The sequence below is a fragment of the Molossus molossus genome, unplaced genomic scaffold, assembly GCF_014108415.1.
Source record: "Molossus molossus isolate mMolMol1 unplaced genomic scaffold, mMolMol1.p scaffold_m16_p_7, whole genome shotgun sequence".
Classification (NCBI taxonomy): Eukaryota; Metazoa; Chordata; class Mammalia; order Chiroptera; family Molossidae; genus Molossus; species Molossus molossus.
In genome coordinates this window covers 102,366,580-102,393,802 of record NW_023425401.1, presented here as the reverse complement: position 1 = coordinate 102,393,802, position 27,223 = coordinate 102,366,580, and the positions used below count along the sequence as shown (strand labels likewise).

General features: G+C 43.6%; 1 protein-coding gene across 1 annotated transcript in view; it reads right to left on the bottom strand.

Moving 5' to 3' along the window:
- Nucleotides 1–4,268, bottom strand: part of TMEM178B (transmembrane protein 178B) — a 338,552-nt gene extending 334,284 nt beyond the window's left edge. Inside the window, exon 1 of the mRNA XM_036247215.1 lies at nt 3,887–4,268. Coding sequence (XP_036103108.1) covers nt 3,887–4,268 — 382 coding nt within the window. The remainder of the gene's footprint in view (nt 1–3,886) is intronic.
- Between the last annotated feature and the right edge of the window lie 22,955 nt (nt 4,269–27,223).

Sequence of the window (27,223 nt, the reverse complement as noted above, 5' to 3'; positions counted from 1 at the left end):
CCCACCTTCCCTCATGGCACTGCTGACACAACCTATCACTGCGTCCCCTGTGTCTCACCGGGTTCCTGTGGCTCGTACCATCCCGTAGTTGTCATTCATTCGCTGCAGTGCTAACAGACTATAGGAATTTTTAAGACCAGGACTTCTTCATCCCTTCATCCTCGTGACATGTGCCCATCGCATAACACGCGTGCAGTAAATATTTGCTGTGTACATTCTTAACTTGTGGATATGTACAATGTTTTATTACAGTAAGATTCAGGCTATTGACAACCACTCCGTGATTATGGAAACTGTATAAGTCAAATTCTATTATAAGGCCTGTTATCAAATAATAAAAAAGTTCTTAGAATCTCAGTTGAAGGTCTACTTATTTCAAGCCAGATCAGTATAGCATGTCAGTACAAATCAAAGAATATAAATGTTCCCTGGAACAAAATCCTACCTGTAGCTGCTGCTCCTAAAGGTCTGGAAGTCTCTTGGATTTCAGAAACTGATCCTGTCATTAATCTGTCCCCAGTGCTTGCAGTGACTTACTAGAGAGACATGGAGGAGGTTGAAAAGCAAGAAGACAGAGGACCTGATTATGGACACAGTCACATGGGAAGTCAAGGGTACACTATCCTCACTACAGCCTCTACCCAATCCTACCTCCAAGGAGGAAATGATTAAAATCTCATCTAATGTGAAATATAACTGTGGGTGATTTGTGTCTCTTCAGTGACATATGTTATCTCCCAAAAAAGTATTGTGTTTCCCTTAAGCCTTAACAAAGCTTTCGCTAACAAAAAAAAAATTATTTGTTAAATTATGTAGCATCTGTTACAATATTAACCTGCCCTAAGAACCACACTGGGGTGTGTGTGTGTGTGTGTGTGTGCGCGCGCGCGCGCGCGTGTGTGTGTTTTAATCACAATTTTCTGAATAGACCTTTATTTGGATTTCCACACAAGTGTTCTTACAATTAGAAAAGGCACTTGGTGGATACCTTTCTGTGAACCTAATTTGTATGAGATATTTCCCAAGCAGCATGAATCTGTTCGCTGTATTTTACAAATGATTATCTTTCCTGCCCTCCCAGAACTTACAGTTCAACAACACAAACAAATAAATCACAGTGGCCAGAAAAGTGTACATGTGGATATAGACACAGCAGCAGGGCATTGGAGACATGGATTTCAGAGAGAACACGAGTCCAAAGGTCTTGGTCTTCAAATCAAATATAGATTTGACTTTTGCTTCCTAACTAATTGTGTGGTTTTGTTTTTTTAAATATGTACTTTCTAATGTAATGAACCTTAATTTAACAAATGACTGAGTTCTTAGGGGCTGTACAATCATTGAGATAAATCTCTAATTTTCCCATGATGTTTCAAAGAAAGACAAAGGCCTGAGATATCTTTTGAGTCTGCTAGTGAACACTATGACATAAAAAAAATTTTCTCTGCAATGCCCTAAATCTAAATTTAGGAATATGAATGTCTTCTTCTAAAATGCCTTCTGAAATCTGCCCATCTAGGAAGAATACTGAGTAAGTCTAGAAATGACATTCTGTCTGTTATTGAAATGGCTTGTGAATTCTACTAATAGAAGACAGACTTATTTCCAAAATGTATCTGTTGCTGAGTGGAAAAGACCTGGCTTTCAAAGATTATGTTTTGAGGTTAAAAATGAAGATAGTGACCTTAAGCCTCCGAAGATTTGTAATGCCAACATGCCATCTATCTCAATAATACCTAACAAGAATGTCAAGTGGACAGAAATGGCCATGCTGAGCGGCTGCTAGCAGCTGACAGTGATTGCTATATTTTGGGTGATGGGGAACAGGATTTCCATTAGTTGAAGTGAAATACAATGCCCTGCCAACTCTAGGTATCAGTGCATTCAATCCCCTGCTGTGCCGTGTCCATTTTCTGTTGCTGCAATTAAAAATCAGTCAATACAAAGTCAAAATGTTGTACATTCTTCCCCTATCCCTTTCCCTGTCACTGTGCTTCCAGCTTCACCGGAAGAACCTGTCTCTATGGTAACCAATGCCTCTGGTGCACAGACCAAGTCAACCTCTCTAGCCAGATTGCCAAGCAGAGCAACATGGCATCAAAGCCCTCACTGCAACCATCAGAAGCCATGAATTCCATCCCCTTTTCCTAAGTGGGGTTAACCAATACCGGATGGAAAGATACATGTCTTGTTCCAGGAGACCTTCAAGGCAGGAAATCCAAGAATGCCCTTCAGTAAGTCCTACCAGTGTTTATCAGTCATTATGGACATGTATTCTTCCTCACATTTCAGCTAACTGCCTGCCAGTCCCATGTTAATGAAAGCAGAGAACAATGGATAAAACGACACTTTATGAATCTGAAAATCTGAAGACTGCTTGCTATAAAGTCACCCATGGTCAAAAACTATTCTGCTCACTCTTATTTTCCTACTTCTAAATCCAAACCTGAGTTGCTCTCTTCTGAAATTCTCTAACATCCCATACATCTTTACAAAGTTGTAGAGTTCCAGATGGGTCACCCTGCTCTAATAATGCCTAACCATGGAGCAGATGTGATGTTTATAATATTAACACACTCATAACTAAATTACCTAAGGCCCTTAGTCATTCTACAGAACCTACAGCACAAGTATTAAGATGGGTTCTGTCTGGACCTATTTCACCTCAGTCTGAATGGCCACCTAGACCAAACCCACTGCTTGTCATTCTTAAACAGTTGACATTTTTTAAAACATTTTTTTTCTGATCCATTTCAACATTTTTATAAATCAAAGAATATCTGCTCTCACAAATTATATTTTAAAATAGCATCAAACCTGCGTTAAAATAGTAAGAGACATTAAGAACTGTTTTATATCTTGGCCTCAAAGACTGCTGATCAACAACATCATTTGCAGCTTACTATCACCTTTTAACAGTTGAAAAGAATGAAACATAGCAGGGAGAAAAAGAAGACTTGTAAAATCCCACCTCATCTTCCAGGATGTAGCTACCACAGAAGAGCAATGTTAATATATATCCAAACATTATTTCAGTGGGTAAACAGAACACAATGGTCCCCCACGTATATATCATGCAAGATTTACAAATTGCATCAGATAAGCAGACTTAAAAATGTATGTGATCATACTAATGTATCTAATTTTTGTCATTAATAAATAGTTGTTCTCCTGTTTTGGTACACTTGGGGTACTTTTTATATATAAGTCTGCTGAAAATAGTCTTTTTTTTTTCCTCTGCAGTGCCCACATTGGTGTTATCTGAAGAACTACTTTTTGTGTGTGCTTCTTAGACCCTGCTAATATTCCATGCACACAAGTCATTTTGTCAACCACTTTCTAAAGTCAAGAATTGCAGTATGAGCTGCCATAGGGCAGGAGCTGGGATTTATTGATGTTTATATGACCAGTGTCTGCACCATGCCTGGTAGAGTGTAGCACTTAGCAAACGTTCCTGGCATCAATAAGGCCTTGTGTGTGAGATATTTTCCCAGTTTCTCTTGGTGAATCAGTTCAACATCTAACCTGAAGATTAAAACTAGGTGTCTGTCTACCCCAACACATCACTCGTAAAGAGCTTCCTCTGCTAACAGCACATTATAGATTCTCTTCCTTTTCAGAGATTGATCAAGCATTATCCTAGATAAAAACCCTGGACCGTGAGAATCTCATCAGACAAACGCAAGACAAGAGGCTGGGTAGGGAGAGGTGAGCCTCCATCACCAGCTATGGGAAGGCAAGTTATGGCCACGGCAAAGCTCAGAAGAGCCTAGATAACCTTACCTCCTGGAACCAGGAGGCTTGATAGACCTTGGCCAGGCTTAGGCTGCCGGGCCTACCTGGGACCAGGCCCTCTGCAGCGCCACGCCTCGCGGCTTGTGCTTACCTTTCCGAATGAGAGCCGCGATCTCGGGGTCGAAGCCCTGCCGGTGGCACTTTCTCCAGAGGCCCATGTTGGTGGAGTTGTACTGCCGGCTGCACTCGTCAGCGGGGCTCATGGCGAAGAGCTGCCGGCGATTCCGGGCCCGAAGGAGTTTGCCCTCCCAGCGGTCCAGGCGTGAGCGGCTCGCCCGAAGCGGCAAGTTGTTGTTGTTGTTGTAAATGAAGCCAGGGTCGATCCGTCGGGTGTTGAAGGCCTTGCACCTGTCCCTGTGCTTCCTGGCGTCCGTCTCGTACCAGTGGTCCGAGCAGATGGCCACCGCCAGCATGCCTAGGGCGCAGAGCGCTAGCGAGAGGCCCGTGTAGAGCAGTAACCTTCCGGCAGCCATGCCTCCGCTTCCCCGCTACACCATGGGCATGATCCGCCGCAGCCTCGCCTTCCCTCCGCGCGCCCGAACAAAGCGGCGGGCGGCCGAGCCTAAGGGGGAGGGGGACCGGCGGGGACCTCGCGGCCGCTACCCTTCGGCCCCCGCCCGCCGGTGCGCGGCCCGGGGGCTGCGGGGATGGGGGCGGGCAGCCTACAAAGTTCTGATCTGGAGAGACTCCGACGGACTCCTGGGCATCCTCCGGGGCAGGTGCAGCCTCCCGCGGCGGTGAGCCGGGCAAGGCCGCCTCCCGCCCCCTCCCCGGCCCGCAGGAAGCGGCTGCTCCGAACTGGCTGAGTCCGCACACAGCCCGGCTTCGGCTTCAGGCGCCACTGCCCTCCAGCCGGAAACCAAACACCAAGTGCCCTCGGCTGCGGTGGGGCTGGTGGGCTTTCTCTGTGCAGGGGACGACTGGACCCAACTCCCGGCTTTCTGGGGGATGGGGCCGGCTGGCAGGAGGAGCTACTCAATCACAGGATGAACTGGAACACCCGCGCTGCGGCCGGCCAGCGAAGGAAACCTCGATCCAGGACCGGCTGCCCCGAGTCTCGCCTAAGCCTCCCTCTCTGCTCCTCTCCCCCTTCCGGTTTGCAAGCGAGGAGATTTTCTTCTTCTCTGGGTCGGGTCTTTTCGAGATCTCCGTCCTCGGGTCACCAGCAGATCCCTTGTTCCGTCTGGCCAGCACACTGCTCTCAGAGGCGGGCTCCTCGTGGGCCCACGGTCTTGGCCGACCTTTCGCCGCGAGCTCCTGGTTCTGCCTCTGGTCTGGCCATTCAAGCCTCTCCTCGGGCCGACGGCGCGGTCGCCCGGACGGCGTTACCGGAAGAGCCTTGGCCTGGGGTTTGCGGGGACCCCGAGGCAGCTGGCTGGCGCGAGGGGCAGGCTGCGCGAAGGCTGGCGCACCCGGCGAGGCGCACGGCACTAGACGCGCGGAGCGGGGAGCTCGGCGCCTTCAACACCATGGACAGGTCGCACGGTCGCGGCCCGCGGCCCGCCAGGCAGCCAGCCGCCCGGGCGTCATGCCGCTTTCCTCTGCGCCGTCTTCTTGGGGTGTCCACCCGGCCTCCTCGAGACCCGCCTCTCCCGCGACGCCGCCGCCTCACTTCATCTGGCTCCGGGGTTGCCCCGGGAACGTGCTGCCCAGGTGCAAAGAATACACTGCAGGCACCGGAGACGACAGCGGCCCCGGCCCTTCAAAACAACCCGCCCCCTTTCCTTGCCACCTGAACCCCGGCGCTCTAGCACCGCGTCTGCTTTGCCCACTGGGGTCAGCCGCTCTCAGGTTGCACCATTTTCTTCGCAGCCCACCCAGGGCCGAGATGCCAGCTCAGTGGGCAGCGTGCAGAGAATCGCGTCCCGGCCTCCGAGCCCACTATCAGGCTCCCGACTCGCGGTGGTCGCCGAGGTGAATGGGGCGAGGGTGGGGGAGGGAGGCTGGGTCGCTCGACTTCCCCGCCCGGCCTCCTCTAGCCTCGGCGGCTCCGGGGCCTAGCAGGCTCGGCCAGTGCTGGGAGCAAGAGCCGAGGCTGCGCCTGCAGGGCTCGGGAGACCGCCTGGCCCGGCTGCGGGCGCCGGGGGAAGCCGCTGCCGCGCTCGCTCTCTGGGCGCCGGGCGCTGCAGCCTTGGCTAAAACCCACAGACGAGAACACGGAGCGCGCAGCCAAAAGCTAGTGATGTCATCCGTGCAACGTGAGCCTCATCTCTTATTTTTCTAGCCTCCTTAAAGATAAACTGCACCATTTCCCAGGCACGAAATGTCTAAGCCTTATTCTTTGACCAGGCAAGTCAATGGTGTCTAGATAGGTATGTGCCCAATCACATCCATATTTATTTATGCACATATACATATATGTGGCATGTAGCATGTTTACATGCATCATTATAAATTTAGGGATGTTGGCTCCTTCTCTCCTATCCCCTCTTTCCAGTGGTGAGGAATTCTCTCAAATCGGCCCCAGTTCTTTAAAGAAAAGACTGCTTATTGCGGAGTAGGCATTCTGGGAGGCTAAGGAAGTTCGCCGCGTCCCCCGTTTGGGTCGCTGGTGTCTTTGGCTGTGTTTGATCTTTGTTTTCCCCAGAAAGCCACCGGCGCGGTCTCGCCAGCTACAGGCGTTTGCCCCGAGGCTGAGCGCGTCCGCAGGGTGATCACCGCCAGCTCCGCTCCAGCGCCAGACACCCCGACACACACACCTTTGCTTCCTCCTCAGAAGGAAAAAAGAAAAGAAAATTGGTCCTTTCAAGACAAGAAGAGAATTTTAATGGGGGGGGGGCTTAACATATTTTTAAAAGATTTGGGGGCTCGCGCTTTGAGGAGGGGCGTGGGGCTCAATGAAGTGTGGGTGCGGGATTTGCCCACATCTGGGTGGGGGCTGAATTTAGGCTCTGCGGGGACTCTAGGAGGTAGTGCGGGACCCCAGCCCTTGAGCAGGTGGGCCGCAGGCGAGCCCCGCTTCAATCCACCGCCCCGCTCACGTGGGACGGCGCCACAAAGGCCAGGAGCCTCCCTCCCGGGTTGAAACCCCCAATTTTTCACTCTAATGCTCACCCCTCATTTTCCCCCTCACTCCAAAGTCGAGGGCCCGCACTGCTGCGTAAAGAGCTGCCCCGGAAAAAGGAGTGTCTGGCACCTTGCTTTGCACAATGGGGCCTGCAGGCCAAAATGAGCGCACCTCCACCATTTTTTTTTTTTTTTTTTTTCCGTTTCTTTTTTCCTCCTTGCATTTTGAAAATCGCCAACGAAGCGTTTCAGTGCCATCTAGTGGGGGAGGGGCGTGCCTCACTTTTCGTCCCTCGATGCTGCAATGGGATTTGCTGAAGGGACAGCAGAAACTGAGGATGTCCCCTCAGATCTCGGTGCCCGGCGGGGCGAGGGGCTGCTAGCCGCGTGTGCTCTGGGCCAGATCCGGTCCCCGGGTTCCCTAGGCCGATGAAGCGGAGCCAAGAGGCTTTGGCCCCAGTGTCTTCTCACCTTTCTTTCTACCCTCCTCTAACCAGTTCTCCCTCCCCCAACAGTAAAAATACCGAAACAAGCGCAGGCTCTCCCACACATGCAGACAGTGGCATAAATTTCTGGAGCTGCTCTCTTCTGTAAAGCCCAGAGTACTTTTAGGCTAACAGCATGCCTACGCCTGACAGTAGGGAGGAGGCGGAAAGGGGAAATGACATCTACAAGGTCACTCAGGAAACTGGGACACAGACAGCATTAGAGCCTCAATCTCCTGATTCCCGAGTCTCTTTTCCCATAAGAACCAGCAGAAAGAGGTGCCCCTGAGACCCCTGGAAGTCCAGGCAACTGTCCATTCACAATACATATGCCTGTTAAGTTTGCCCCTATCTTTTGTCCCTCTGACAGTATTCCACCCCCTTCTTGTTCTTGTGTACTAACGTTCTCCTGGTCCTTAGGCCTGCATCCAAGCTTGTCCCTGCACCCCACCGCACGCCAGCAGTTCTGTGATTTGGCCCTGCTGGGGGAAGGACCTGAATGACACACTGCCCTCCTATCTGATCATCATTTAAAATTCCATTTTAACATTTCTGTCCTTGATGACCTCCCCCCAAACCTATGAAAGTTGTTGATCTGAAGCCTCCTTCGAAGTGTCCTTTTCTTAGACAGCCCTACAACATTTGGGCCTAAAAAGATGGTGAATTCTTCTTCTAGACTATGTGACTACATGACTTTCTTTTCTTAATTGAGTGATTTACCCTTCTTCTGTGTTCTTCCCATTCCTTCCATCCTGTTAGCTACACTATCTCTATATTTCCAACTAGTCCTTCCCATTTGTACCTACACTGTCCTAGGATCGTAGGCTCTCAAAGTCAAAAGGGACTTGAGAATCAACCACACAATAATGCATTAATCTCTCCTAGAACATTTCCCAAGAAGTACTGACCAGCATCTGCCTGCACACTTGCAGTGATGGAGAAATCACTCTCTGGGCCAGCACCCTGTTCCACTATTGGGTTGTGTAAGTGGTTATATAGCACTTCCTTATACTAAGTCTTATCCTAGGTCCCAGTAATCCTACCCATTGGCTTTCAAGAAGTCCACAGATACCGGATTCCTCTTCTATGTAATGGTCCTTCTCATACTTGAGGTCAACTGTTATGTCTCCTTAAGCATGCTTCCCTCCAGGCTAAACATCCCTTGTTCATTTCCCCTGGTGCTTGCTTGTATTCAACAGTGCTCCTTGAGGTAGTCAATCGGTAAAGAAAATGTGGTCGGTCATTTTTCTGCATGACCCATATAGAGTTCTAATCATCCTCGCTTCCTCTTTTAGGAGCCTATATGTCACCCCTTTTGAATGCTATCCTAGGATCTTGCCCCAAAATGACATTAAGATCATGGATTTTCAGTTTGTGAAATCCACCTTTTTGAAATTTGGAATTTCCTTTGCACACAGACAAACACATAAATTTCTCTTCAAAGAAAAGCAACATTCACATTCTCCAAGCTTTCTCTAAGGTCAATAACAGAAGTTCAGAGATATAATTCCAAGTCCTCTCAGTTTCCTGGGGTACAGTTCACCAAGCAGATAGATGCCTTCCTACAATTGCTTCACTGATTGTGAACTATCTTCAGTTATCATATTTGTTCTACTCTACACCCCACCTTATGTCTGGAAATCATTCTCTTGACATTGTCAATTGGAAGCAAAATAAAAGTTGATGAGGTGCGCTTTCTCTTTGCCGTCTATCAATAGTATGTCATTTGCCTGGAGAAAAGGCCCTTTATATATGTGTTTTCCTGTTTCCCTAATTAACTTTGCAAAACTTAGACATTATTTGAAACCCAAAAGTTATCTTCCACGTTAGCCCTCTGAAATAATTCTCCAAGTCTGTGACATACTAGTATTTATGCTTAAATAGGTACCCTTCTTTCTAAACCTCAACACATCAGAGATTCATATTGGTTTGTTTAGCTACTTTCCTTCTTAACTTCCTTATTAGGGTCATTATAGCAAAAGACTATTTTGATCTCATCCCTGAGCACTTAGGTCCTCTCTTTGCTTTTGTTTTCTGCTTCCTCTACCACAACATCATATTAATCTTATTAATTTCTATAGTTAACTTTTTTTTTTTTGGTACGTGCCTAGCAGGAACAGAACCTGGGACTCTCTGGTCCAAAGGCCGACGCTCCAACCGCTGAGCCAAACCGGCCAGGGCTCTATAGTAAACTTTTACTTAAAATTCTGCAGTAGTTTCATCCTGCCTGTATAATAGAGCTCCAACTCTTGACCCCCACACAAGGCCCCACAAAGGCTTTCGCTATTTTTAAAGCTGACAATCACACCCCCTTAGACACACCCTCTGTTTGAACCAGGCAGCCCTTTAAACATGTTTTGAAAATCCCCACATTAGCAACATTCCTCTTGCCCACAAAACATTGAACTGCTCTGCTTTTTAAAGTTCTTACAATTACAGGTGCCTCATATCCATAGGTCAAGTAAATATCATTTGATCGTCTCACTAGAGGCTGAAAAGACAACCAGTTAAACCCAACAAATATTCTTGATATTTAAAAGCTGTTCCTAAATGAAGAATGGGTGAAAATGAATAAGATCATCTCCTGCATAAAGAAACATTTTAAACTCGTAGGAATTAAGCAAATAACAGAAAAGTGGGCAAAGGTTATAAAAAGAAAATTTGCAGAACAAATTCAAATGGCAATTAACATTAAAACCGCAAACTCACTGGTAATCAGGGAATGCAATCTCTTTTTTTAATACCCATCAAACAGGAAAAAATATTACACATCTGTTAATGTCAAGTGTTGGCCAGGGCATAAGGAAACATTTCATACACTGCTGGTAGGAGCATAAACTGATACAGTCACCCTGGAAGGCAATTTGGAGTGGCTGTTAAGATAAAAAATACATGTTTGTTATGACCCAGAAGATGTACTTCTCGGTACCTAGCCTGTAGAAATGAACAAAGGGCAGAGAGCATCCTCAGTATGCTGCCCGCATTAGATCCTAGGTCTTCTATGACAACGCACCACAAACTAGGTGTCTTAAAATATCAGAAATGTATTGTTGCGCAGTTCCAGAGGTTAGAAGTCCAAAATCGAGATGTTGGCAGGACCATGCTCCCTCTGAAATAAGTAGGAGAGAATCCTTCCCTACTTCCTCTGGCTTCCAGTGTTTGCTGACAGCCCCTGACTTCCCAGGGCTTCTAGGTGCTTCTCTACAATCTCTGGTTCTGTGGTCACATGACCCTCTTCTCTCACGTCGTCCTTCCTCTGTCTCCAAATTTCTCTCCTCTTATAAGGACAACAGTTGTATTGAATCCGGAGCCTACGTTACTCCAGCATCACCGCAACTTACCTAATTACATCTGCAATGACCCTGCTTCTAAAGAAGGTCACATTTTGAGGTCATGGGAGTTAGGACTTCAACATATCTTTTGGGAGGACACTGTTCAACCCATAACTCTACCCTTTATGTAAAAAAGAAGGGACATTTAAGAATATGCATGTATTTTCTTATTTGTGCACAATGAAAGGGTGACGAAAGAACCAAGAAGGCGCCCTGGCCAGCTTGGCTCAGCCGTTAGAGCGTTGGCCTGCAGTCCAGAGAGACCCGGGTTCAGTTCCCGCTAAAGGCACGTACCTTGGTTGTGATTTGTCCCCGACCCTGGTTGGTCGTGTGGGTGGCAGCCACTCGATGTGTCCCTTTCACATTGATGTCTCTCTCTTTCTCTCTCTGTTCCTCTCTCTCCCTCCCATTCTATTTGAACAAAAAATGGAAAAATGTCCTCAAGTGAGGATAAAAAAAAAATTTTTAAAACCAAGAAGGCAAACAAGTGACAAGAAGTTGAAAGCAGAAAGCCACTACCACCCCTAGGCAGAAGGCAGGCTCACCCCTAACAATGAGCCCGGGGCAAGCGTACAAAGGGAGGCCCACACACCATATAGCTCAATGCTTAAATATGTGGGGGGGTTTTTATTGATTTTTAGAGAAAGAGAGAGAAATATAGAGGAGAGAGAGACATCGATTGGCTGCCTCCTGCATGCTCCCCACTAGGGGTCAAGCCCACAACCCAGGCATGTGCCCTGATTGCTGCTGACCTCTTGGTGCATGGGTCAACACTCAATCCACTGAGCCACATCGGCCAAGCATGTAATTCAATGTTCAAAAGATAAAAAGTCAAATGACAAATTGTTAAATAAAAATGTTCTATCCTTCTACCTTACAAATACTGCTATGATGACACAGTTTTCAAACATGTGTAAAGTTATGTTTTTGTACCTATAAAAGTTGGCAAAATAACAAAGAGAAGCAAGTTAATTATCATTGCTCATGTACTGATGGGCCAGCAATGTGCAGATGAGTAATAAAACAAAGACATTCATAATTCATAACTTATAATACATATTTCATAAGACTTATTTTTCTTGACTTTTATTTCAGAGAAATCATTCTATTGTTATAATCAAGATTTTCACATAACTTTATATTCTATTGATGGGAATGCCAAATGTTTTTGACACTTGATGCACTATAGTTTTTAGATAGTTTTTTTAAATTAATTTTAATTTGGAGGAACTTCATTCTACTGAGGCAGGAACACTTCCACTGGAAGTAGCAATAAAACTCTTTTTATTAAAAATATGTTTTTATTGATTTTTTAGAGAGAGAGAAACACTGATGTGAGAGAGAAACACTGATTGGGAAAGACCGGGACCTCTCAGTCCATGGGACAACATTCAATCCACTGAGCTACACCAGCCAGACTCAATAAAATTCTTAAAGCAATACTTATATTTGGGATTTACATGTTATGTTTAAGCATTGTAATGATCACATGTGACAAGTTATTGTTAATGGAAAAAGTACTATATTACTTTATCATATAGATCATTATCACATAGATTATAATTTTTCTATCACCTAAAGTAATTATCTCAATCTATACAATACTTATTAAGAAATTCTATCTTTTTTTTGTTTTTTATTGATTTGAGAGAGAGAGAGAGAGAGAGAGAGAGAGAGAGAGGAAGAAACATCAATTTGTTGTTCCATTTATTTATGCATTCACTGGTTGATTCGTGTATGTGCTCTGATCTGGGATCAAACCCACAACCTTAGTATAGATTCCCACAACCTTGGTATATTGGGATGATGCTCTAACCAACTGAGTTACCTGGCCAGACTAAAATGTTCTTCTTTCAAATATTCCAATGCTAGAATGAAGAAAACCAAAATTGTACTACATTGTTTAATTTGTTCAAATCTCTCTACAATCAAGATGGTATCTTAATCTGTAATGACTGGAAAATAGTTACCACAGGACATTACTTTGGGATTGTTTGTATATGAATCTTCTTTAAAGTCACGAAGGCATTTGCATTTCCCTGTTCTAATTTCCTTATATCTTACTAGAATATCATTTTTGTTTTCACAATGATTTAGTAGAATATCATTTATATTTCTATTTAGAAAACCATTTTCTTTACATGTTAAAAATATTTTAATCCCTTTAAGTGAGAAATTACCAAATTTAGATCTGCTTTTGTCTATAGTTCATATAAAAAAATTATAGATAGCCCAAATCCAAAATTAATTTTATCGTCTACCGAAGACCACATTTTGCTGTATTCTAGGACCTTCTATTGTTTCATTTGGCTATTCTACAAGCTTTTTAAATTAAATTTGATGGCTTTCACAGCATTTAATCAACACGTCTGTCGCATGTCATAAGTGGCTATCAGGTCAAGTTCAATGTGTCTCATCTACGGAGAGATTCAAGACATCGTAATTTTTTAATTTCTCCAAAAAACTTCTTGGCTCAGTGGAGGTCACATCTCTAGCAACAAATTTAAACTACATTCCATACACATTATAAAGAATGCTTCTGGATTTTAGGCCAAAATTCAGGTTAGGTCTAGGCACACACTTGCAGTTTAAGAGCAGTACGAATTACACGAGCCTAATATTGCAAAACATTCCTCAGTTCCTGGTGGCAACTGTTCAAAATACCACCCTAATTCATGTGTAACTCCAGAACTATGAGTTGGAACACAGAGGGGAGCAAGAAAACGGATGCTCATCACTGCTGGGAAATGCTTCCTTATTCGAAACCCTCCCGTCTGCATGCTCCCTGGGAGGAAGGATTTAACAAGTTAATCATGTCATCTTTTATCAAAGTGCTTCCACCTCAGATCCTCTCTGCACTCCAAAGCAGCTCCTATCCCCACATCAGCAAAACTTCAAGGCACTCAGATGCAGCTGTCTTGTGTTTAGAGGACACAGGACTAGAGATACAGAGAAGCATGTCCCTGGGCCCTGTACTGTGCTAACCAGAAGAGCAGGTGACAAACTGTGCTGTGCTGGCATCGATGCGGAACCTCAACACAGTAGAGGAACCATGGGCACTTTAATACAGTTGCTGTGTGTGTGTGTGTACACGCATGTGTATGTGTTGATTGCTGTGCATCTTTTAAATATTAGGCCATCTTATTGAACTCTTATTAGTAGTAATAGTTTTCAATAAGTTATTCTTTTGCGTTTTAAGTTATACTATTCACATATAGTAATAATTTTGGTACAAAAATAGGGCAGGCAACAGAAATAAGAGTTACAATCATTGAAAAAGAGAATGCAAAATTATTACTATATGTGAATACTATGACTTAAAACGCAAAAGAATCACTTATTGAAAACTATTACTACTAAGAGTTCAATAAGATGGCCTAATATTTTAAAAATGCACAGCAATTAATGCATTCAATATAATAGCAATTAATTGTTAGGAAATATACTGGAAAACTATTCCATTCATAATAACAAAAAGCCTATAATATACTTAAGAATAACAGTTGCAAAGAAGTAGAGGCTCTATATGAAGAAAACTACAAAATTTTATCAAGAGACACAGATGACCTACAAAGATGTAGAAACCTACCGTGTTCCTGAATGAAACATCTCACTACTGTAAAAATGTCAATGCTTTACAAAGTCATTTATACATTTATACACAGTTCCAATCAAAATTTCAATAGGTGAGTCCACACCTGAAACCTATATGATCCCATTAACCAATATCAAACCCAATAAATTTAATTTTCAAAATATCAATGTGTTTTATTGGAACTTGGAAAATAATTATAAAGCTCATAATTTCTCTTATAAGTATTCAAATATTTTTAAAGCAACAATATTTTAAACAGTGTGATATTCATTTCTCACACCCTGTATTTCCTCCCCAGAAGCCCCAGAATTTTTTTTAAAATAAAAAGAATAAAGAACCTAATCTAATTGCCAAAACTCAAAGGAGCACACAATTTATATGAAATTAGACCTCTTGGGGACTACAACCCCATAAGGTCTAGAAACATACGAGTGGACATCTTCCCAGGCAGGCTTTGACAAGAAAAGGTGCACCGTGATGCCACCTACCAATGCGATGCCCTCATGTTTCCCAGGCATTGACCTCCTGGGCTGAGGAACCATGATCTATCTGGATGACCTCCTCTTCTTTTTTAAAAATATGTTTTTATTGATTTTTTTAGAGAGAGAGGAAGGGAGAGCTAGAAACATCGATCGACTGCCTCTTGCACGCCTCTCCTCCCACCCCCACCCCCACACACACACAACTGGGGTCGAGCTGGAAACCCAGGCATATGCCCTGACCGGGAATCGAACCAAGACCTCTCGGTCCATGGGATGACGCCCAATCCACTGAGCCACACCAGCCGGGCTGGAAGACCTCCTCTTTTATTCTCTGACCTGGCATTTCATCGGTCTGGGTCCTGTGAGTCCTTGATTGCCTGCTGCATCATCTGCTATGGACTGAATGTGTGTGTCTCCCCAAAATCCCTACACTGAAGCCCTAACTCCCAAATGTAATGATATTTGGAGATGGGGCCTTTGGGAGGCAATCAGATTTAGATGAGATCATAAGGGGAGGCCCCCAGGACGCAATTAGACCAGAGAGCTCTCTCTTTCTCTGTCCCTCTGCCACATGAGGACATAGAGAGAAGGAAGTTGTCTGCAAACCAGGAAGAGAGTCCTCAGCAGAATCCAGCCATGCTGGCTCTCACTCAGCCTCCAGAACAATGAGAAAATAAATTTCTGTTGTTTAAGCCACCCAGTCTATGGTATTTCCTTACAGCAGCCTGAGCAGACTAATACAAAAGGGAATCACCTTGTAAAAGAGAAAAATTTGTATAATCCTTGGAGGGTACCAGAGAATTTCAGTGGCTGAAGACCATGCTTCCCTACCTCTCACACATGCACATGTTCACACCCCACAAACACATCAACCGCAGCATGTCCAGGGCTTACCCAGCCAACTTGACTCCAGCTTGGCAGTCGGGACCAGTCTTACCAAGGAGAACCTGAGGCATGAGCGTTTCCACGCCTCCACGGCTTCCTGCAGATACTGGCCTCACTATCAATCACTCTACTCGGGAAAGAAGTTATTCACCAGCAAGGGCCTGCACAAGGCTTGAAGGTACTACCTGGGCCATTGCTTACGGTGTTCACATGGCCACAGCCTGTAAGAGCTGGTCTGGGCACAGAAAGCAACACGCTCCTAACAAGCTGGCGACCTGTCCTGCCATATACCCTAAGAAGCCTGAAACACCAATCAGAAAGAATATATGTACCCCCATGTTCATAGCAGCACTATTTACAGTAGCTAAGATCTGGAAACAGCCCAAATGTCCATCAGTAGACGAATGGATAAAAAAGCAGTGGTACATATACACAATGGAGTACTATGCAGCTGTAAGAAACAAAGATCTTTTATCCTTTGAGACGACATGGAGGGACCTGGAAAGTATTATCCTAAGTGAAACAAGCCAAACAGAGAAAGACAAGTATCATATGATCTCACTTATTTGTGGAATATAATGAACATAACAGTCCCAGAGACATGGAAGTGGGGTACAGACTGACAATCCCCAGAAGAAGGGGTGGTGGGGGAGAGATAAACCACAGAACTTATATGCATGTGTACATGAACAAAGATCATGTACAACAATGCTGGGGACAGGGCGGGGAGGGGGAGGGGGGAATCAGTGGGGGGGGAGGAGAAACATCTGTAACAAAACTAAAAATTAATTAATTAAAATAAATAAATACATAAATAAATAAATGAAAATTGTCCTGCCAGAGAGAATCTGCCCCAGACATCTTTGGTCACTCAGCTCTGCAGCTGAGCTCAGCGGTGCAGCATGGAGAGCAGCCGATACTGCCCTAGCAGCCAGAGGACCTTGGAAATGTAAAGTGCTCAAACTGAATCTGCTTTAAGGATATAACTGGATTAAGTGCTCAAAACTGCAGGTTCAAATATTTACATTGAAGCATTATTTGTAATAGGATTCAAAAATGTCCAACAAGGTTTATATGAATAAATTATAATACAGTCATTCCATCAATGGGTGATAAGGAGCCATTAACAATAATGTTTTGGAGGAGTATTTAAGAATGTAGACGACCACTCAAGAGATACAGGTAAGTGCAAAGAGGGGGATATAAAACTGCAGATGAAAGATGATCCAAATTTTATAAAAACAAATAAGTGACAAGGAAATACACCAAAGTGTTCGGCTTATTTCTGGATTTCTCTTTAAAGGTTTCGTATTTTCTAGATTTTATGTAACGAGCATGGATTACTTGTCTAAAACAACAGCCATATTAATAAAGTTACTCATATCCAAATTGTTACATGTTGGTTAATCTTCCATGTAGCCGGGCTTCCGTAGATTCCAGCTGAACAAATCCATTCAAAAGCACAAAATCTATAAGAGTCGCTAACATCCAAAATTAAAAGCACTCTACTTAGAGATCATTCTGCTTCTATGTGCTCTGAACTGTGTCCTTTTGCCTTGCTCTTCTTGACAGTGACGTTCTTTTCAAGAGGAAAAAGAAAAAAAAGGAATGGTTTTTCCAGGGTCTCTGTTCACTGCTTCCCATTTCCATCCTTTTATGACATGCTTGAAGCAAAAGCTGTCTCTTCCCTCACCTGGACCACTGTGTTCTGGTCTGACAAGCATGTGCTGCAAGGAGGTGTCCGTGTGGTACAGGACTTTCCATGATTTTACCAAGGTCGCAGGGCTGGCTCTCGGGGGACCTCGTGGGGGTGGAGCTCTAACCTGAGCGAGCACCGGCGCTCACCACCCAGAACATGAGACACAGGGACCGAATCAAGGAGCGAGATAATGGACCCAAAACATCCACCACATGAGGGAGGGCAAACAGCCAGAAAGAAGCCGGAACTGTGGGCTGGAAGCGAGAGGCTGGACCAGCACACGGACAGTCCCGCCAGGGAAGCCAGAACCTCTGAATGGGCTCAGATCACTGGAAAGGGAAGCAGGTCAGAAGACTCGCTAGGAGCACCCAGCCCCTCTTGGTTGGTGGCTTACTTTGTGGCAGGCATTGTGCGGAAGATTTTTTTTTTTATTATCACACGAGGACATTTTTCCATTTTTTGTTCAATACAGTTGGGAAGAGAGAGAGAGAGAGAGAAACATCGACGTGAAAGGGACACATCGAGTGGCTGCCACCCGCACGACCCAACCAGTGGCCAGGGACAAACTGCAACCGAGGTACGTGCCCTTAGCGGGAACCGCACCCGGGTCTCTCCAGACCGCAGGCCGATGGTCTAACCGCTGAGCCAAACCGGCCAGGGCTAGAAGCTTTCTTATTTAATTGTCACAATTCTATAAACTGGGATTATCTACGTTTATCAGATAAAGGGAGCCCATCGAGAGTGACTTACTCAAGTTCATCCAGCCGGTAAAGAGCAGGGCAGGGATTTTAATCCAGACGCGGCGGAATCCAGCTGCTTCCAAATGCCACGCCTTGCACGTGAAGCTGCCACAGTAGAAGGACAGGTGGTCTTGGGGTCAGAAGTGGCTATAATATTCATGACAGTCAACCAACCCCAAGAAGAAATAACCTGAGGTGAGTGTGCTAACTGTGTAGAATGGAACGATGAGGTTATGGGAAGTCAACATAGTCCATTCAGAACACAGATTGGAAATACCTCTTTCCAAACCACATAGGGGGTTGACAGTTCAAGGCAAATGAAGTTGACTTATGCTTCAACAAAACGATATAGCCCTGTTTTAAAATCTGGAAAAAAGAAAAATAGATTGAGCAGAGTCAGTGCTATAAACACCTATACTCTGAACCTTGGCATTATAGTCAGGGGGGTGTGTGAGTAAGTGACTTGTATGAGCTCACTCACTCAGGCTGTTGGAGAACCACCTCAAAACAGAAACTGATCTCTCTCCACCAATGACAGCAATCGTCAGGGTTTATACAGAGGCACTGCGAGAAAGCGGGGACAGGTTTCTGTGTTTCTCTGTGGTCTGTATTTTGTCTGCATACAGATGGGTCGGTTTGGAGATACCACGCCAGGCCACCTGGACACGACCAGAAGAGGCTCTTTCCAGTTCCCAATTCCATTCCCATCTACAGGCACTAGAAGATTTGTGGCCTTATTTCCTTTAGCTGTGATTTTTTTTGTTTTTGTTTTTTTTAATCCTCACCCAAGAATATATTTTAGTGGGTTTTTGGTTTTTTGTTGTTTTTTTAATCCTCACCCAAGGATATTTTTCCATTGACTTTTATTTATTTATTTTAATATGTTTTATTTATTTTTATTCATTTATTTATTTATTTATTTATTTATTATTTATTTATTTATTTATTTTAGAGAGAGAGAGGGGAAGGGAGAGATAGAAACAGCGATGTGAGAGAGAAACGTTGTTAGGCTACCTCCTGCACGACGCCCAGTGGGGACCGAGCCTGCAACCTGAGCATGTGCCCTGACCAGAAATTAAACTGGAACCTCTCAGTCCATGGGACAACATTCAATCCACTGAGCCATACCGGCCGGGCTCCATTGACTTTTAGACAGAGTGGAAGGGAGGGAGGGAGAGAGAGAAACATCGATGTGAGAGAGAAACATTGACTGGCTGCCCCCCGACATAACCCCAACTGGGGCCAGAGATGCAACCTGCAACCCTTCAGTGTATGGGACGACGCTCCAGCCAACTGGGCCACACTGGCTGGGGCTAGCTGTGATCTTTTAACAAGTGATTCTGTTAATGGACCCTTATCAAACCAATAAAAGTATTTTTTTAATCATGGTTGGCGCTTTCTTCTAGAAAATTTTACAAAAACAGAGAATTCAGAGAAGCAATAAGAAGAAAATAAAACTCATCTGTCAGCATTTTGTTGCATAGACTTTGTTGGGGAAGGGAGAGGGAAGAGAGGTTTACAAAAACAGATACTTACAAATAGATACATACAAAAATCATTCTCAATTTACTCTTTTGTCAAATGCTGTCTCTTCATCTATTGGTAAGATCGCATGATTTTTCTTCTTTAGCCTGTTGATATGAAGGATTTCACTAATTGATTTTGAGTGCTGAACCAGTCATGTATACCTACAATAAATCCCGCTTGACCATGGTATATAATTCATTTTATTCATTGTCAGATTCGGTTTGTTATTATTTTGTTGAGGATTTTTGCATCAGTGTTTATGAGAAATATTGGTCTGAAGTTTTCCTTTCTTATGTCTCTGTCTAGTCTTGGTATTAGGATAATACTGGCATAATAACATGAGTTAGAAAATGCTTCCTCTGCTCCTACCTTCTGAAAGAGAGATTGTAAAGAATGGGTATAAGTTCTTCCTTCAATGTTTGCTAGAATTCGCCAGTGAACCCATCTGGCGCTTTCTGTTTTGAGAGGTTATTAATTAATGATCCAATTTCTTTCATAGATACAGGCAAAATCTAGTTATTTCCTTCTTCTTGTGTGAGTTTGGTAGATTGTGTCTTTCAAGGAATTGGCCCATTTCATCTAGATTATCAAATTTATGGACATAGAATTGTTCATAATATTCCTTTATTCTCCTTTTAATATCTATAGGATCAGTAGTGATAGCCCCTTTCATTTCTAATACTAGGAACCACCTCTTGATTTTATTAATTTTCTGTTTTCAATTTCATTGATTTCTGCTCTGTTGTTTTTTTTTTACTATTTCTTTCCTGTTACTTTAGATTTATTTTTTTAAGTTTCCTAAGATGTAAGTTTAGATTCTTGATTTTAGATTATTTTTTCTTTTATAATGTATGCATTCAATACCATAAATTTCCTTGTAAGCAATGCTTTCTAAAAAAGTTGTATTTTCAGTTTCATTTAGTTCAAAATATGTTTTAATTTCTCTTAAGACTTCTTCTTTGACCCATGTGTTACTGAGAAGTGTGTCGTTTAGCCTAAAGACATTTCAGGATTTTCCGGCTATCTTTCTGTTACTGATTTCTAGTTTAATTCCATTGTGGACTGACAGTATACATGATATGATGTCTCTTCTTTTAAGTTTGTTAAGGTGTGTTCTGTGGCTCAGAATGTAGTCTATCTTAGCTAATGTTTCGTGTGAGCTTGAGGAAAAAAAGGTGTAATCTACTGTGTTTGGATGAAATATTCTATAAATGTCAATTATATCCAGTTTATTGATGGTACTGTTCAGCTTATTGATTTGCCACTGATTACTAACAGAGGGGTGTTGAAGTCTCCAACTATAATACTGGATTCATCTGTTTCTCCTAACAGCTCCATGAATTTTTGCCTCACATAATTTGATGGTCTGTTTTTGGATACATACACACTAAATATTGTTATGTCTTCTTAGAGAACTGACCCCTTTATTATTATGCAATGCCTCTTTTTATCCCTGGTTGTCCTTGCTCTGAAGTGTGCTGAACTGGAATTAATATTGCTAGTCCAGCTTTCTTTCGATGGGTGTTAGATTGGTACATATTGTTTCATCCCTTCACTTTTAATCTAGCCAGTTTATATTTAAAGTGGGTTTCTTGTGGACAACCTATAGTTCGATCTTTTGTTACACACCCAGACAATCTCTGTTTTCTGATCAGTGTGTTTGGAGCAGTGATGTTTACAGTGATCATTGTTGTAATTGGATTAATGTTTGCCATGTTTGTTGCTGTTTTCAATTCGTTGCTCTTGCTTCCTTTTTAGTTTTCCACTCCTTTTCTGCCTTTTTGGTTCTAATGGGGCATTTTATATGATTCCACTGTCTCCACTCTTAGCATATCAATTATACTTCTTTACTTAACTTTTTTTGAGTGGTTACCCTAGAGTTTACTATATACATTTACAATAACCCAAGTCCACTTTCAAATAACACTATACCACTGCATGGGTAATGGAAGTAATAATGGAATATTCCCAGTCCCTCCCTTCCATTCCTTAAATGACTGTCATTCATTTCACTTGTCCATAAACTATAATCACCAAATACACTCTTTCTATTATTAAGAAAACTGTTATCTGTTAGATTAATAAAAATATATTCCTTCTCTCATGCTCTTCCTTTCTTTATGTAGACCTGAGTTTCTGACCTATATAATTTTCCTTTTCTCTAAAGAACTTTTTTTTGGTGGGGAGTGGCTGGGCAGGGTTTCTAAAAATGTTCTTTTAAGAAGGAGGGTCTGCTGGTGACAAATTCCCAAATACCACTATCTGAGCAACCACTGACTGAGCAAATTATTTAATTTACCTCTTTCCTTGGCTTCCACAAATGTAAAATTGTCTTCAAGCATTCTTCCTGCTCCGAAATTCTAAGTAAAAGTTTATACATTACATCAATAACTTACTTGCTAGGCTGAATATTACTAAGAAACATAGAGGAAGCTTTGTTTAAAGTTAAAAAAAAAAATCTTTTTTAAATACAAATAACCACTCCTCAAATAGGCATTCTATAAATCTTCTTTCTTAAATATCAGCTTCTCTTACAGTGAAACTCATTTAAATGTCTCTGCTTTTCCTGTTAAGCAGAGAACATCTAAACTGTAAAGGTCAATAAACTGTGGACTTCAGGGAAAGATTAAATGTTGGTTTTAAAACAAACAAGGAGTTGGAGCATTTCCAATATTTTCATTTTGCTTTAGTGGTTACCAAATGTTATTTGGACCCAGAATTCACTCAGGAGCACAGATATTAGACATGAAGGCTTTTGAAGGAAAGATCTGACTTGATAAAATCTGACTGGGACACACTAACACAGCGAGGCACTGGGCTGTTTTCCGGCACTGAGGACTTGGCCCTCAAGCCTTAGTTTACTCTTCAGTGATCCTCAAGTGCACATCATGTCATACGAGATAACTTTGCTGAAACATTAACTTTCAGAATTCCCCAAGCAGCTGGTGCGCGATCCCAGCATCCAAATTCCGTGGCGGCTTCTTCCGTCCTTGACCTGTTGCTTTGGACAGGTGTGCTCTGGTCTGCACTGTGCTTCGGAATTGTGAAGAGCAATGGCAGTGAACAATTAGGGGCTCCTGAAGGTTTCTTTACTGTAGTCTTAAAGAGAAGAAAAAAACAGATTTTTTTTAAAGATAAGTAAATACGGTTTTTAAAACAGGAGCACAAGCAACCACGAACCATACAAACTTCCACAGCCTGCTAGGTGCCGCGCCAGCTAGGACTCTTCCCATCGCCAGTGACAGAAACTCGGCTGAAACGCGTCAGCCAAGGGCCGCGGTCCGTTGTTGGAAGGCCTCGGGGTGATTTCCAGGCATCCAGGGACCTGAATGATGCTATCGGCGTGCAGTGTCTTTCCCCGTGCTGGCTCTGCCCTGGCTGTGTCGGCTCCGTCCTCAGGCTCCACTTGGCAGCTCTCTGGGCGCTCACCCTCCCAGGCTGTGTTCCAGAAGAGCAGAGAGCACCTTTTCTGGGACCGCCTGCGTGAGTCCCTGGTCTCTCACTGATTCAATCAGTCTGGGTCACTGCCCACTCTGATTAGTCAGGACTGGGTCATAGGTTCACCTCTGGAGAAAGAAAGGTGCCTCAGGCAAGCCACACCCCGCCCCCCCAGGTCAAGTCGTGGAGAAATGGTTCACCGAGGGAAATTAGGGTGCTCCGACCCAGAGGAAGAACAAATGTATGATGGGCGGCCAAAACAGTAAGTGTTGCCAGTGGATGTTGAAGATAAAACTGAAGCCCTGGCTGGTTTGGCTCAGCGGTCAGAGCATTGGCCAGAGGACCGAAGGGTCTCGGGTTCAATTCCCGGTCAAGGGCATGGGCCTGGGCTGCAGATTCCATCCCCGGCCCCAGTTGGAGTCATGCAGGAGGCAGCCAATCGATGTGTCTCTCTTGCATTGATGTTTCTCTCTCTCTCCCTCCCTGCCTTCCACTCTCTCTAAAAATCAATGGGAAGATACCCTCGGGTGAGGATTAACAAAAACAACAACAAAAACTGAAGTAACCTGTGGCTTCTGTGTGCGAGAGAGAGTTGGATCCTAAACAACTGGAGTTTCAGTGTCGAACTCTCCGTCTGGAAAGTTGGGGAGGTCCCAGGGCTCTGGCGCAGGCCGGTACTCCAGGCACTGCAGGAGGCGTGGCTGCTGCTCGGGAGAACACGCCTCTACTACCCACGGCCTCGCGGGCAGAACCTCAGCCGACGGGCTGGACAGCAGCTCCGCTGTCAGTCCCATCCTGTGTCTGAACCTACCAGGGCACTTTTCACTGAGCCAGCCCTGTGCTTCCAGATTTGGTCATTAATGTGCCCAAGTCTATTACATGTTTGTTTCCATGCTCTATAAACACATCCTAGAATAAACAGTCAAATAAATTTTAGAGGGAAAAGCTTATTTTAGGCCGCCATCAACATATCCTCAAACAACAAGTGCTGGCGAGGGTGTGGAGAAAAGGGGACTCTAGTACCCTGCTGGTGGGAATGCAGACTGGTGCAGCCACTGTGGAAAACAATGTGGGGTTTCTTCAAAAAATTATAAATGGAACTGCTATTTGACCCAGTGATCCCACTTCTAGGAATGTTCCCTAAGAAGCCTGAAACACCAATCAGAAAGAATATATGTACCCCCATGTTCATAGCAGCACTATTTACAATAGCTAAGATCTGGAAACAGCCCAAGTGCCCATCAATAGATAAGTGGATAAAAAAGTTGTGGTACATGTACACAATGGAGTACTATGCAGCTATAAGAAAGAAAGATCTCTTACCCTTTGAGACCACATGGAGGGACCTGGAGAGTATTATCCTAAGTGAAATAAGCTAGTCAGAGAAAGACAAACCACATGATCTCATTTATGGAATATAATGAACAAAGTGAGCTGATTAGATCCAGAGACATGGACGTAGGGAACAAACTGAGGAACCTCAGAGGGAAGGGGGGATGGACGGGATGGGAAGAGATAAACCAAAGAACTTATATGCACATATGCATAACCAATGGACACAGACAATAGTGTGGGGAAGGCAGGAGAGGGGTGGGAGTGGGGAGGAGGGGGTCAATGGGGGAAAAAAGAGGGAACACTTGTAATATAGTAATACTTTCAACAATAAAGATTTTTTTTAAACTAAGAAAAAAAGCTTATTTTATATTATTTGAATTTTTGAACTAGCATTATTAGGCTATGTAGAAGACCAGAACAAGGCTTTAAACAGCTCTCCCCCGACCAGGAAAACTTAACCCAGTGTGTGTGTTTTTCCTGAGAGTCCACTGTTATCTCTGGTGACTGCAGGCCGACGCTCTAACTGCTGAGCCAAACCGGCCAGGGCACCACTGTTTTCTCAAAGGGGCCAATGACTCAAAGTGGGAAGCACCAGCCGCCTAGGCCCAAGGCCTGCAGAGCACCACTTCCTGTCTCTCTGGGAAGGCCATGGGACATAAAAGTGACAGGCAAGGCCTGTAGAGACGCACTTGGAATTAACCGGCTCTACTCTGTGGCCTTAGGCAGGTTACATAGTTTCTCTGCACCTCATTTCTCTCATTTTTAACATAGAGATATAATAGCTCCTACATCAAAGGATCGTATAAGAATTAAGATAATCAATGTAACCTGGCCGGTGTGGCTCAGTGGTTGAGCATCGACCCATGCACCAAGAGGTCGCTGATTCGATTCCCAGTCAGGGCACATGCCCAGGGTGTGGGCCTGATCCCCAGTTGGGGGGCATGTAGGAGGCGGCCAATCAATGTTCTCTCTCATCAATATTTCTATCTCTCTCTCCCTCTCCCTTTCTTTCTCTCTAAAATCAATAAAGAAACAAAATTTTTTTAACATTTTTTTATTATTATTATTTTTTTTTTATCCTCACCCGAGGACATTTTTCCATTTTTTGTTCAGATAGAGTGGGAGGGAGAGAGAGGAAGAGAGAGTAAGCCCTGGCCGGTTTGGCTCAGCGGTTGGAGCGTCGGCCTGCGGTCCAGAGAGACCCGGGTTCAGTTCCCGCTAAGGGCATGTGCCTCGGTTGCAGTTTGTCCCCGGCCCTGGTTGGGTTGTGTGGGTGGCAGCCACTCGATGTGTACCTTTCACGTCGATGTTTCTCTCTTTCTCTTTCTCTCTTCCTCTCTCTCCCTCCCACTCTATCTGAACAAAAAAATGGAAAAATGTCCTCAGGTGAGGATAAAAAAAAATAGTACTTAAAAAAAAAAAGATAATCAATGTCAAGTATTTAAATCAGGAACTAATGTATAGTAAATATTGGATAATTAATAATATTACAACTGTAGATACTTGGGTTTTCATATTTGTCTCCCCTGAGTTTTCAAACTCTGTTACAATATAACTAATCCAACCTCAATATGTCAATCATCCCCCCTATATATATTGACATAATGAGGATTTACGCATTTGAGATTAAAAATTAACAAATAAAATACCTTTTGTTTAATCAGATGTATATAGCCTTGACTATATGTTGAAGCTGTTATTAAATACTTTACTAATATCAATCCATTTAACCCTTATAGCAATTCTATGAGGTAGACTTTATTATTATCCTAACTTTAGAGATGAGGAAACTGAGGCACAGAGAAGTTAAGTCACTTGCCTAAGGTTACATAGCTAGTGAACACTAGGTTTCGGATTTAAACTCTGAGAGTCTGATTCCAGGGTCCAGGTCCTTAAACGTCTTACCACTCGCTTTTCATCTTTGTTGTTCAGTTGATACTGGAGGAAGCGTTGAAAAAGAGAAAAACAATTATCACCTTTTCACATTTATTAAGCACCCTTTGTGCTGGGTCTTTCCCATCTATTTATTTTCATAATTTAATCTCCATAAGCACTTCTAAGAATGATCAGACAAAATATTTTTATGGGGACTTAAATGCCAGAAAGTATTTCATTTTACCCTCTAACAGCTCAATGAAGTAGATGCGTAATTATTGCTATTTTACGGATGAAGAAAGTAAAGGGTCGAAGGGTTAAATTACTTGGGCAAAGTCACATGGGTGGTAAGTTGTAAATCTGGACGTCAAACCCAGGTTGTGTAGCTCTCAAACTCTTGTGCTTAACCACAGTACTCTCCTATCTCCCTGGCCCTGTGTAGGTGTTATGATGCTATTATTATTAATAAAGCACGTGAATATTTATTCAGAATCCATTCAGAGGACACTGACCACTGACACTATTATCTACCACTTTGAAGATAGGGAAATGAAGCCACAGAGGCTGAACACATACGATGCTGACCCAAAGAGGTGTCAGTGTAGTCACTGGGAAAGCTAACTGCAGATGAAGAGCAATTTGTGCAGCAAATGAGGGTTTCCTTTGGAGTTTCCAAAGGCTCTTTCAAACCCTTTTCTCTCATCCTAGTAATTCTGATTCCCCGTGGTGCTATTAAAAAAAATAATATATTCTCTCCAAATTATTGTGGTTCAATTAAGAACTCAAAATGGGTTAGAGAGGATGTGAGGAAATAGAAATGTGCAGCTCTAAGAATGTTAATGCTGCCAGCAGACAGTTCAAAGGCAGGACATTTCAGTTCAATAAGCATTTCTAACGTTTTGAAGAACTCCTGCCACCCAGGGCGTAACACTGGAGAAACTAGAAACTTTGAGAGAACTTTCCAATTCAGAAATTAAGAAGTATGTTACACATTTTTTTTCTTTATTGATTTCAGCAAGAGAGAAAAAG